This window comes from Solenopsis invicta, chromosome 1 (genome assembly GCF_016802725.1).
Source record: "Solenopsis invicta isolate M01_SB chromosome 1, UNIL_Sinv_3.0, whole genome shotgun sequence".
NCBI classification, from domain to species: Eukaryota; Metazoa; Arthropoda; class Insecta; order Hymenoptera; family Formicidae; genus Solenopsis; species Solenopsis invicta.
The window spans coordinates 21,192,097-21,206,784 of NC_052664.1; the positions used below are offsets into that span (position 1 = coordinate 21,192,097).

Below are 14,688 nucleotides of genomic sequence, written 5' to 3' on the forward strand. Positions count from 1 at the left end.
AAAAAAACTTGGGTAGAAGAGATTTTACAAGAAAATCGAAAGAAAGAAAAGAAAAAGCCTGAGAGATGCCATGTTCACGATTTAACTGATACGACGCCGTCTCTATAACATGGACATATACTACGATGCCAACGTACAGGTTAGACTTTGGAAAAAAAAGTACATCACCCGCAACTTTACTCTTCAAAATAGTTACTATCTAATCTTGATTTCTACAAAAATCCTCCGTATAATAGAGAAATATTAGATATTAGGAATAGAAATTAGAATTTTAAAATCAATTTCCATAAACGATAAACATAACAATGGATATGATGATACGAATAAGACAAATAATATAAATATGTGTATAACATGAATTGGAGCAATTTTCAGAAATACTGGAGAAATATGAATATACATACAAGGATTTGTTGATTTCAAAATTAAAAATCTGTAATTGCCTAAAAGTCCAGTTTCGTTGATATACTTTTTGATATTTTTTAATCGATACGTTTAAATAATACTTTTAAATTAATATTTTTAATTTGTACTTTTTAATTAAAACATTTTAATTTGGTTATTGAGAGAGAGAAAGAGAGAGATTAAACAACGGACGTGGAAGTAATTAATTTATTAATTTATTATTTAGAAGATTATACAAGTGCGCAAATGTTTTACAAATAACGTACAAGTATCCCAAAGATCCATAAAGTGCGCACATTTAATTTACACACCTCAATATTGGTATCTATCAAAGCCAGCGTGCGTTTCGCTGAAATTGAGCTATTTCAACAGCATTGCATTTATCGCAATATAAAATCAAGGCAATTCGCTGCCAACCATCCAATTCTGATGAAACTAAACACATTTATGTGAACCTAAAGGATCCAAATTAAAATATGGATTTACGCGTACGTCTTAATATTTTAGGATGATTATTAAACATTTTTCGCTAAAATTTGAATCAATATCTAATTATCATAGCGCATAAAATGAGAAAGCACAAAATATTGTGCACAATATTTCGATTGCGTAGCGAATATCTTGTATATTACACAAGGATTTCAAGTGCATCGTTCCCAATGCAATTATAGTTATTCAAATAAAGAACTGTCGGAATAAAAGTTTCGTATTGACAGTAAATATATAAAGCGATTCTCTTTCACATACACATTTCTCAGAATCTCGAGAGTAATAATTAAATTTCTCACTTCTCAGAATCTTGAGAATAATAATTAAATTTCTCATTTCGCGTAACGGTGTAATAATAAAACTCTGATTATATTCCAATTAGACACTTCCGTTTCTTTCCGTAAATTGCATTCAAGTATCAAATATTTTTTTATTAATCTAATTAACGCCGCCAATCTTAGTAACGATTCCAATTGTACATGAAGAGTGAATCATTATCGCAGCACGGTACTTGTATTCTAACTTTTAGAATTATTTTAGAATTTTTTAGATTACGTTACTACGTTACATATTAATTATGATCCATAATTAATAGCAATCATAATTTATACAATCTCAGGGACTCTCAAATACTTATTAAACTTTAACTATTTTATGTAGTTACGACCAATGTAGACAAATATTCTATTTGCCATCAAGATACGCAAAGATCTAATTGTATTTCTATATTCTTTGATTTTTTTAGTTAGGTCACCGATATGTAAATAGTAGCAGATACATTAATACATGTATATGTGCTACTATTTGAAAACCCCTGAGGTACTATATCTTAAGAGAATCATAAAAGTATATAACTCACACGATATGGAATGAATATAAAAATCATTCTTAGCATAACTTAATCCTTAGCATAACTTAATTCATCTAACGCATAGCGAGTCAATTGCATAATTATGAAAAGCTTAAATGTTTTGAAAACCTTTTCTAAAGCGCTTTCCTTTTACTCCAAAAAGAAGACGAAAAAAATACATGAAAAAGATCTTTTTTTTTTAAATCAGTGACGCAGTAAAGTTTCAAATTGTAGTTTTATTTATTTATTTATTTATTTCACTTTGTTTAAGGTTTCCACAACTTTGCGAATACGGCTCACGAATGCAAATTACATTGAAACAGAAATGTTTCAACAGATATGGCACCATACCTATAATTTATTTTACGTATCTTTGTATTTACACATAAAATATATACAAAAGAAAAACACAAAATCGAATCACAAATGTAAATATACCAGAGTATACAGTGTATCAAAACAGAAATATATATATACTTTCTTTTAAAAATTATACCATTTATTAGAAATAATTTGTGTTGTTCGAAAATCGTTATAATAGTAACAATTTTTCGCTATATTTTTTTTTATCTTTCTCTATTTTTTAATTTAAAACTTAAAAGTTTAAAAAAAAATCCTTAACTGCAAATTATACAAATCCGATGCGCAAGATCAATAATCATTCGGATTGCAATGATCGACGCGTCGGGAAAGCATCTCACCGGCTCTATATACTGCAAACGTAGATTATACAAATTCTAGATAGCGTTTCAAATTCTATCTGCTTGTAAATACCTGCGCATCAACCATAATGTGTCGTTCTTTTCTATCTACGATTTAAAAACGATTTATTGTGAACGAATATATTCACAACTCGCGCAACTTAATAATTAAACATTATACCTTTGTTAACCTTACGTAGAAATAAATAATAATAGAACGCTAAGTATATATGTATACATATATAGATATATATACATACATACTAATGTCGATCGCCGCCACTGTTATCGAATACAATTCAATAACATTAATAATTCACTCACGAAATCGAAACTCTAAAGTGGAGAGAAAGGGGACATTTTAGCGAAACTGATGCGACAGCTTCTACCGCAGATATACATGACAATTCCAAGACATATAGTTTGTACAATCTTACTCAGCTGTTATGTCCAAAATGCATTCGTTCTTTCGATGTAGCAATATTTACAATAATTCAGAGGTAATTCGGTACTTCCATTACAAACCACTAGTCATGACTTATGTTACAATAAATCGCGTATGTTATAAAATAACATTCAACAATAATATATACACGAACTATTTCAACTCTATCTGTGATTTCTTTTCATGTAATTTACAAATAGTTTTTAAAGATGTCCAAATATTTAACAATATTTTTGTATTTTATAACTTTGAGATATCGGTATATCATTTATCTAAAAAGTAACCTGCTATATACGACAGCATTTAAATAAATAAATATGTACATATTCATAAAATAATAAAATGCCAAACTTTACTTTATAGATTATTTTTCTTAAAAATTGTTTTAATAATTTTTCGTATTTGTTAACAGTTTTGCATTGATGGGAAATCTACATTTCCTAATTTTATTCGTTCTGCAAACATGAAATAAAATAGCCAATTTAATTTTAATTCTTTAAACATAAAAGTAAAAAATAATAAATAGCATAAAGTAAAGAATTATTCTTAACAACGCGATGCTTCATCGAAAGAAAATTGTATGAGAAAATGCAATCTAGGATGTGACGCAGGTAAGAGTGATCTAAACTACATAATTCTTGCGCTAAAATGTGTCTTTCACATACAATATTTTTATTTTATCATCTTCCTCGTATCTTCTATGATCGACACACACACATGCATACATCTAATTCTATAGAAACACAATAATGCTCCATACGCAATAAAACTACGAAAAAATGTTATATTTAATCACTTCGGTTCCTGATTTTAGATTTTTCTCATTTCATTCAAATGAATTCGAAATGCCGGTGTGAAAGCTATTATTAAAAGTGGAACAGAACCAAACGTTATCTTCTCTGTTCTCATAACGCCAGAAATAACGCGAATCTTGAGTTATCTTATCTCATATTCCCAATTCTCATAGACTTTGAGAACTTATAATTTATTTACACAGAATTCTACATATTTGACGACAATGTATTGTCTCATAGTGCGTCTCCTGAATACATTACCGAAACGTAATTTTATCATAAACTGAGCGTATGGACAGCGTACTTCAATCGCAGAGAGGTGTATGGTAAAATAACAGATCGATAGCGGGTTACCTCAATGGGAAGTGATTCCCATTGCGATTCGCTGAAGTCCCTTGCGATTAGCACTTCCTGAAACTCTGTCGAATCTCAGGAAATTGAGTGTCGATGAGATTGATTACGAGGCAAGGACGCGAGATCTGTTCGCGGAACCAACTGACACGATGACGATCGATGATGCACAGGCGGCGGCGGCGATGACGACGGTGATAATGATACAGACGGCGAATCAGACCTGCCCGCCGACGTCAGCCTGATACCGCAACGTTAGATACTCCGCAGCCTCTGTCATACGAGCGATGCTACTGTGAAGTCCGCGCAGATGACGCTTAAAGTTCTCGGCGGCGATACTCGCCAGGTCCACGCACTCCTCACCCTCCAGGCCACTATCGATCTCGATGCCGTTTTCGGAGTCCGAGTCGGAGGTCCAAGCGATCGAGGACGCGCTCTGCACGCTCTGCATCGACGTAGTGCTGGGACAACGTACGTGGCCGAGTCTGCCACCGTTCATAACTGCCGGATGATGGTGCGCCAGCTCGGCGGATGGGCTACCGACCGGATGGCTCTTGATCGGCGTCTGATCATCTGTCACGGTGGGCTCCTGCGACCACAACAGCTCGATCTTTATCTGATTGATGATGTTGTAGAGGCGGTACAGATCGGTGTTGGCCAAGCTGTCCTTTATCGTGCTGCCACGTTTGCCCTTCATGCACATCGTATCACCAGCGTCACCCACGGATAGATCCAGCAGGCGGCTAGGCACCAGGATAGTGTCCTCCATCTCACTTACGGTGCGCACGAATTTCTCCATGCTGTTCAGAATGCTAGCATTGCTGAACTCCGGCTCGTCGTGCCGGGCGATCCTTCGCAAATTCCTGTAACAACAAAAATATTCCGTTCTTTTAACATGTCACATGTTTCAGGATACATGGTCTTATGTCTAAGAGTGAATGGAAAATTTTATTTAAATGTGTGCTTTGATGACGAGGCTGCCACTGTGAAGACATTATAATGCTTCCTCAGAATTCATGTAAAATAAAGCCGGTCACGCGTTCCAGTAGACTTATCAAGTATACTTGATAACCGGAATGTGTGTATTTGCTGTTCACATCATATATTTGCAGTTTGATCATCGTAAGCAATAGATTACACAATGCACGTGCTTGTGCAAATTTGTATGCGCAGTTTAGAATTATCTAGAAATCTAGAAAAATTCAAGAATTGTTCTTCAACTGAAATAAAAAATCCAACAGTCAAAATAAAAAAAAAAAACGATTGAGAAATAATTGTTTTATAAAAACAGATTTAAAAAAAAATAGAGCTATTTGCTGAGTAAAAATTTTGTTACTATTTCCATGTAATAGTGTTATTAATATTAGCGTGAGCAATTCTCTGATGCATGTTTCAACAAAAATTACTTTTGCTCGTAATGCCAACTTTCAATTGATCTGAATTGAACCTATCGCCTTGCTACACACGTTCCGGTTTATTCGAGCAAGCCAGTTTGGCGCAAGTGAGATATGTCGAATGATTTTTCATATTTTCCAGTCATTTACATAAGCCGAAATAACTTGTGCACTTTTGTCATCTAAACACTCCGATAAACTTGCACAAGCGTAACTCACGCACGCATACTTGACAAGTTTACGTGAACGTGTGTCGCTAGATTTACACATTAATATTAAAATAACGAGTGATGCACAACACACTAATAAAAATTCAGGTTGCATCAAGAGAAGGTGTTAAAGAATACTTGTTTTGGTGTCTCATTGAGATTTTTCAAAGCATACATTCATCTGAAGATATACAATATATAATTCAAAATATACTTCATCGAATGATTTATCGATCAATTAGTTTCAGTTATAATTTTCTTTTAACACGATGTTTAAAAACATAATTTTCTTAAAAGACAAAAATTGCTCTTTCGCAATCATTAACATTTCTATACGAGTAAACAAATCATAATTCATTTCAATAAAATTTGTTATTTTAACGATCGACAAGGTCATCTTAGATTTTGCGCGTCTCAACGCTTTCTACGTTTTTATTAATGCGACTGACATTAAGACTGTCAAGATTGGCTGAGATTGAACGTGTAGACTGTGCGGTAGATCAATCTCTGCTCGACGGCTGGAGATATTCAATCAAAATATTACAAAAGATTACACGCATTTATTCGAGCGAACGTCAGCGTGTTGCTTCAGCATTTTGCTGCGGTAAAGAAGATTTCTCAAACAGCTGATTTGTATGCATGCGTTTGACAATGGCGTAATAATCGAATATGATGCAAGTCACCAAACAAGTAATGTCGCATAAGAGTGAAACTTTAAGAAGAATATCCGGCGTTACTTTCGTCTTCGAAGCGATTGCAATTCGATTTCGTACCTTCGGAAAATTCTTATTGCTAATGACTGTACCAATGTATATAACATTCACGCATACACAATCGAAAAGTTGCTGAAACTAAATAGCTATTATTTTGTAAGAAGTAGACAGAAGTGACATATAAACATGTACAACAGAAGAAACTCGTTACTTTCATTAGCACATAAAAGTAATATACACTCTGTATGACACATATCCATTAAAATTTGCAAATTAGCCTTTTAACATTGAAATCTCAAAATTAAATAATCATTATTTCACAAAATTAAGTGGTAACTAGTTAAAAAGTTAAAAATTAAATAATAAATTAAATAATAAAGTTAAAAAGTTCATAACATTTAACTTAACTTAATTAATTTTAAATGATACAATTTTTATTTTTAACAATAGTTATTTTTAAAACACATAAATTTTAATCTATTAACTTTTCTTCGGTTAAATATTGATCTACGTAGAACAAAGAAATTATAAAAAAATACATTCTCAAAAAACAAAATTTCTTTGTTATTTCATACAAATTTAATTTGCAAATAAAATATCAAATTTGCATGATGATCCATATTATAATTGTTTTGAGTAATCTAACTTTAAAAACTTGCGAATTTCTAATTTAATATGAATAATACTTTTCAAAATCAACTTTTAATTAAACTTAAGTTGGTTAAGGATGTAATTGCGAAAGTAATGATAAGCTCAAATAAATCGAGAATTTTCTTCTGTGCAGTAATCTATGTCGCACGATGACAAGCAGATGTTGCATAATTAAAGTAAGTCTCTTATTCTTAGTATCCCAAATTGATAGGACTAAAGTTGATTCAGTGAATCAATGCTTGAAACCGAATACGATATAAATTATTGTGTCGTTGTTATTTCGACACAAATATAATCATCATAATATTTCATCTTACGATCGCTGATTCTATTATAAATAAATAGACACAAAGGCAAATTTACAGCTTCAATTTACATAAATATTTATGATAATGATTGCGAAAGACAGTAAACAATAGTGATGTTTGAGAAATTGGCCATTCCTTCAAAGCAATTTTTATTTTTCCAATAAATTTCTTTGATAAATAGCAAACTTCTTTTGACTTCATATAAATAACGTAATGGGACATTTTTTATAATAGCTGAAAACATAAAAACATTTTCACACTAATGAAGTGCTATATGCACATCAGTATAAATGTGAAAAGTGCAAATAAATAAAAATAGTAAATATTTTGATGAAACTCGATTTCATATTAATAAAAGAAATTTTTGCAAGGTGTGGTTTTACTTATAAAAATTACTTTTTATAAGAAAGATTACTTTTCCTTTGTTTAAAAACATAATAAAGTTGAGATGTTATCTCTCTCCGAGTTATTTAAATGCAGATAAAAATTTTCATCTGAAGAGCTATTATCAAGAGATCTATCATCAGGAGCACAGGAGATATTTATTTTATCAGCAGCGACTCTTTCTCGATTATATCGAATAAAGTGCAAAAAGCTTTCAAGTGGGTTTATTGACACGGTCAATCAACAACGGCGATGTTATATTGTCTATCTTATCGCCACTTCATAAAAAAAAAAAATGAGTCAATAGAAGCGGTGACTGCGCTTCGTTAGAACGGAAATTTAGCAAAAATTTCCGATCGTCAATTAAACAACCTTCAATAACGGAATAATCACGGCGGAGCTTATCTCACCAGCGATGGACTCGTGAAGGCGATTACGCATTAGCCCGAGCGCGATCGCTGAAATTCGCAATAAAGTCCAATTGCTCGTACACGCATGAATATTCAATCGTTCCGACCGAATTCACTGAAATCGCTTTGTTATGTTAATCGCCGATACTTGCATAGCGAATACGCGAACAAAATGGAAATTTTGCTATAAATGCATTGACCGGGCGAGTCGTAAAAAATGCGCACTGTGCAAAGGTAGTATCGTATCGGCGTACTCGCTTATTCCGACTTCGCTCTTGAAAACAAAAGAAATTTCAAAGCATAACTTCGCGATTAAATTACAAGTGCGACTTATGCCCGCAAACGTCACAAGCTCGAATTGTAAATAGTCTTCTTGCATAATCGCGCGCAGCGCCTTCCTACTTCCCTTGAATATTATTACACTGGGGGGGAAATAAAGTCGTTAACTCGAATAAATTTTTCAACTCGATTAAATCCTTCCAGTTCAAGTATTTATGCATTTGATACCCAAACACATCATGTACTTGAACTTCAGTTTAAGCAATTATATATTTAACTTGAATACATAACTACTTGCACTGAAGAAATTCAATCAAGTTGAAAAATTTAGTCAAGTTAACAACTCTTTTTTTTCTCAATATACGATATTTAATAATAATATTGTTTGTCGTGGAGAGCGCCGTATTTATAAACGCAACGGTCCGCGACGCCCGGGGTGTGTATACGCGTGTGCCTTTAGCAACCCTTCGAAAGGGACGAAGAGCTGATCGGGGAAAATAATAGCGCACCGCTCTAGCGTTACATCGATCCTCGACTGATTAAGGACAGCGAAATTAAGCGAGGTGTCTCAGGTAACGCGCTAAAAATAGTCGCCGTGTAGCGTGCCACTTATAACTATAGGTCTACTCTGTCCCACTTGCACAGGTCCAGCGTGCAACCAAAAATCGGCTATCCCCCTCGCGCCGATGAACGGAAGAAATCGGAACGCATTCTTTACTTATAAGTCGATCACTTTGTCCGTCCTTTTAACTTTTACCGTCTAAACTAGGGATCGAGAACTTCGATATATATACTCTCCCGTTGCGATACGTATGCGATCTCTAATGCTGCAGATAGGAAAATATTGACATTCACCGTTCGCGTATAAACGTATAGAGATCGTTTTCTTCCATTACGTTGAAGTTTCGATTGATCAGAAATTGTAACCTGATTCAGTTAACGTGTGTTCAAGATAAACGTTTAAGAAGTTTTATCGAGCTTTAAAACTCTCGTTTTTGTTTCTAGAATTTCTTTTAAATTCGTTTGTCAATAACTATCGATAACGTTGAGAAATATGGAGCATACAGGACAATCATATTGCTACGAATAGAAAACTATAATATTAAAAGACTTAAATCTCACTTAACTCCGCTTTACAATTTTTCTAAAACGTCAAATGCAGTTTCTAAGAAAAATGTAAAAAAATTATTTCATCATCGAAGCACTGTTTCTTAATTTTCTTTTCCCGGGAAAAATTTTTTCATATATAATTATATATATAATATTCAATGAAACATATATAAAATATATTGTACATTATAAACAAATTATTATATAAAATTATATATAATTATATGTGGTTATATAAAATTATGTACGATTATATGTAATCATCTACATATAATTATGTATGATGTTACATAATTTTTTATAATATACAATACACAATATAAATATTTCATTGAATATCATATATATAATTGTATGGACATATTTCATAGATAATTATATATGAAACATTTGTTCTCGGGTTATGATGAAAAGCAAGTTACGTTTAAATGGTTTCCTCTGAAGAGAGAGAAGAATTCCTAAATGGAGAATCGCGTTACCGTGCGCCGATCGTTTTTAACAAAGGCTCCGTAAGTAGGTTGTCCCGATACCGAGAACCACCTGTACATGAAATCTCGATCAAGAGTAACGCGAGAAAGAAACCCGTGCTACTTTTTCGAGGAGATCCTATACTCGAAGGTACCGTTCGGCCGTGAATCTCTTCTTTTTCACGCGTTGGCGGCGGCGCGGCGTGGCGGCGCCTCGTTTAGGGAAACGAGGAATGTGCTCGAAGTGAGCTACATCGCCACTCGCACACCGCCCGAGGCCATCGAAATTGAAGGCCTTCGTCGGAGACGCTAAATTCCACAGCTGAAATCGCCAACGAAGTCTAAACGCAGTCGACTGCAAAGCGAATGCGAGAGCGAAGCGATACTTCCCGTTAATTCTCACCGCGTAAGATCCGCGAAGATCACAAAAGATCAACACACATTTCTAGATTTCTAAACCGCGCTTTCTTCCGCGAAGGGGCACGTCTTCGGCGCAAGACGATCGCTGTCGCGAAAGAATCGTTAAGCTGCATCCAAGTGACGTGCAATCGCCATCAAGTTTCGCGCGGTGAACATTTTTTACTTTCGCAGAAAGAAATCGAGAAGGAAGGAAAACGTCGAAGCCGATGATCCTTCGGCAGGATCATCTATCCGGTGACTTTTGTACGTACCGCTTAGTGTACAACATCCTGCGTGCGATCTGTAATCCTCCCGCGCGTGATACCTCGATCCCTGCCCACTATCGAACTCTGGACGATCGAGCCAGCCTGCTGATCCGTCGTCGGATATAGCCCGCAATGTAATCGGTAAATCCCACGTTACGTACGGACGAATCTACCGAGGCCGACAGAGAGCTCGAACTTCGCGGACGTCCGTTTAAAAAGGTAAAGCCTGGCGGCGATCGCTGATGAATATTCGTCCGCCGTTCGCGTATTTGCCATGCAAAGCTCTCTGCGCGCTGACCCCCGTGACGCGAGCGCGTATTATATGATAATGATGGGACCGGCCGTCTTCTGCAATTATTCCGGTATTTACCCCTGGCCGCCTTCCACGATCGCGCAACCTTTGGCCGGTTATCGAAAGTCGCGCGGAATCGATCGCGATCCTATTTCCCCCCTCCCTCCCGCCCCACCTTGCCGACGATTTTTTTCCTCGCTCCTCCTTTTTCTGACGATCGATTTTGACCTGCTCGTGGTCCTGACGTCAATCGACATTAATGCGCATGGTCTAATGACGGCTAGTCACTGTCGTCACCAACCAGTTTTTTTTTTCTCCTTTTTTTTCAAATACGGCGAATAAACGAACAAATTGGCCCTTTAATCTCTACGCCGAACAAGCCGTAGATGATGTAGAAGTTAACGCCACCCCGACAGGCGCATTGTGCAAATATTGGCATCACGAATTAACGAAAATTTTATAATAATTGCGTTAAGATTACATGCAGAAATTTTATCGAAATAAAATTTCTGAATAATATTTGTCAATAATTAGATCAATCTAAGTTTGAGGTATAAAAATTTTACAATTATCTCAAAAACCGTTTGATTCTTTATTTAAAATATTACCACACAAAAACCAATTTAGCATCAAAACGACAATTCATCTTTTCATATATATTAGTAAGAATGTAAAATTTTCTTGAAAGAATTTATAAAACCTTAAACAGACATAATTTGCTGGCATAAAAAAATGTTATTTCTTGACATAAGCAAATTATATATGTATAAAATGATTAAGTTCTTTCAAGATTTTAAATTCTTGTGTACATGTATATAAAATAATGAATTACTGATTTTGATATTAATTTTTTCTATACATGCTGAATATGTCATGCTGCAATATTTCTACACCATAATTTAAGAATAATTATGCAATTTTGCAAATACGTATATAAATTAATTTCTAAATATTTCATATCAGTTAAAATACTTTTTTATTACAATTTCTTTCTGCATTTTATGTTGCAAATATATCATTAAGACGAATCGACATATCATCATAGTTTTTTCGAAATACTATTTCAAACCTACATGCGCAGTTATCATTATTTTATAAAAAATCATAATTACAAATTATAATATTTATACTAGATTTCATCGTATAATTTAATAAGTGCTATCCTATCGGGACAGTAATGCTAAGAATGCTTTTTGCGTACCTGTGTGCCTTTGTTAGATACAACACATACGTACAATATTATTAAGTCAAGCAATGAAACGAGACAAAATTGTAGAAAAAAAAGAAAGAAAAAATGAAGATTACGCCCACTACGTGGGTTACGCTAAAGAATATGACATCGCGAAAGTACATATTCGTTTCCCGGTAATGTTTCAACTGCACACACGCAACGTGTACGAAATACGTCACCGTGCTTCCCGTGAGGCGGACTTATTTGCAATTTGAGATGAACTCGCTAATGATGCGGGAGAAAAAAAAATTCCCGCGGAATTATCCTGGACTTCGGATTGAACGCATTGAGCAAGATCAACATAGCACATCGGTATTCAGTGAAGAGCAAACATTTTACAAGCGAGAAGATTGTTCGCCGCGATACTTTTGTTCATTTAATACCGTCTCTCGTCGGTGGAGAATCTAAACCGCAAAACAAAGTGTGTACCGAAGTGCAATCGGCAATCCAGGTATTTGCTTAATTTTACGTGGAAAAAAAATACTTTGGAATGATACTCCGCAACATTCTTTTTCACACAAATGACTATAAAAATGTCAAGCACGGTTGAGGCTGAATCTTTGTTGCCTAACATTATTTTATATGTATATTATATAAATACATTTTCAGTTTCTACCTAAACTGCGCGGCAAACAATCGGACTTAAAATAAATTGAAATAAATTCAATAATCGCAAACTGAAACTGAATACAATATCACAAATTAAATTGATCGTCAATATTTAACAAGAATGTTATCTTAGCGAATTTATATAAAAAAAATAAAAATAAAAAAAAATAAAAACAACCGATTATCCACTTCGTCGCAAGTTTTTATTGCGCTAAATAAACGTATTGCTTTTTTATCTTTACTTATTTTTTATCTTTATTTACGACACACACCTTCCAATACATTATCTTCTAGTATATTCTAATATATTCCTTCTAGTATATTCTAGACATAAAGCCTAGAATTCTTAAGTGTAAATTTAAAAGTGGGCCTTATTTAATGCTGGGCTTCATTCGGCTCAAGTACTTTAGAAGAAGCTCTCAAGAGAAAGAGAAAGATGTAAGATTATATTTATCACTTAAATGGATTGAGCGTTCGCTATGCGTATGAGAATTATACTGATAAAATATGAAGGCAAAAGTAGAACACATATGGATTTCCACGTATGTCCCAAATAAACAAGATTCGCAGCGTCACTATTACTTGGTAAATCACCGTCCACTTTCTGCATCAGTACTACTCCGGTGAACTTTCTAAGACGATTGACATACGTAACGCTCTACCTCATCATCCGCCGCTCTCTCATTCTCTCTCTTTCTCTTTCGCGTACTTTATAGAGGAAACGCACCTTTACATCATGATTGAAGGGTATCGGGAAAAGAACATTGCATTTCCTCGGCGAAATGCAATCTCACTTTATCTGAAACCATCGTGTCAACATTTCTAAGCTAATCCCATAGTTTTCAATTGTTAAATGATTAAAATATTAGATCAATTATTTCGCAATATTAAATTACTCGATGCAAGGTGAGATATGGATCTCAGGAAATCTCATTAATAATAACCTTCGATATATCAGATAATGTATACTGTTTCTCAATTTGAAGTTCGTAGAAGAGAAATCTTGATCATCGATTTTGTAATATTACGAATTTGAATTTACATGTTTAAATAATTTTTAATTACTTTGATATTATCATAATTACTAATATTTAATAATTTGTTTCAATTAATGTATTCAATTAAGAAAAAAAATTCAAACCTTGATGTGAAACGTATTTCCCTCGATATTTCATTTATTAAGAAAAAGTATTTAAAAAAAATTATGCATGTTAGCATATAACTTTTTCTTATATTTTGCATAATTATTTGATATGTGTATTACATAAATAATTAATGTGTAAAATATGGCATTATGTGTATACATTAATGCACGTGCAGAATCGCAGGAGTTTTTTTGGACTTGTATAATAAGATCGTTAAAGAATATCTGGAACTTACGCGTTTAAAATCACGTATGATTTTACGTTAAAGAAAGAAACACGTTTCTCACACATAACAACTGGACAAGATCGTGAGTAATTATCATCTTATCGGACTTATCTTATCTGTCGGTACTGTGATAGCACGTCCAGTAATATTTCATGCAAAAATGTATCAACACTATAAAAGTTTATAAATAAAAAAATTAAATTTACAATACAGAAAAGATACTATTGATTGCATTGCGTAACTAGTTGAAAAATACCAAAAGAAAAAAATTTTACCAAATATTTCTGGCAATATTTGAAAAGATATAAATTGCATAAATAAAATTAATTTGTACAAAATTAAAAAAAATAAATAAATAAAAATCGACTTTTAAACAACTTTGCTAGTTTATTTGTGTGTGTGTGTTTTAAATCAAATGAAAAGAAAATGTACATTAAACATACATACACTCATACGAAGCATATATGTTCAGAACTAAATGCATATTTTATTAAAGAGTTATAATTTTGCTGACGTAATGGACGACGACATAACTTCCGCCAGTTTGCACGATTCATATC

The 14,688-nt window shown here is 33.7% G+C and overlaps 1 protein-coding gene across 2 annotated transcripts in view; it reads right to left on the bottom strand.

Annotated features, from left to right (window-relative positions):
• Positions 1 to 598: 598 nt before the first annotated feature.
• Positions 599 to 14,688, bottom strand: part of LOC105194773 — a 30,961-nt gene continuing 16,871 nt past the window's right edge. The window contains exons 1-2 of one of the 2 annotated variants that reach the window (XM_011159869.3): positions 10,632 to 10,826; positions 599 to 4,898 (exon numbers count right to left, since the gene is read on the bottom strand). In XM_011159869.3, coding sequence (XP_011158171.1) covers positions 4,253 to 4,898; positions 10,632 to 10,648 — 663 coding nt within the window. In that variant the 5' untranslated portion in view covers positions 10,649 to 10,826 and the 3' untranslated portion in view covers positions 599 to 4,252. Of the gene's footprint in view, positions 4,899 to 10,631; positions 10,827 to 14,688 lie in introns of those variants that run through there. The other variant, XM_011159868.3, reaches the window with a different exon arrangement.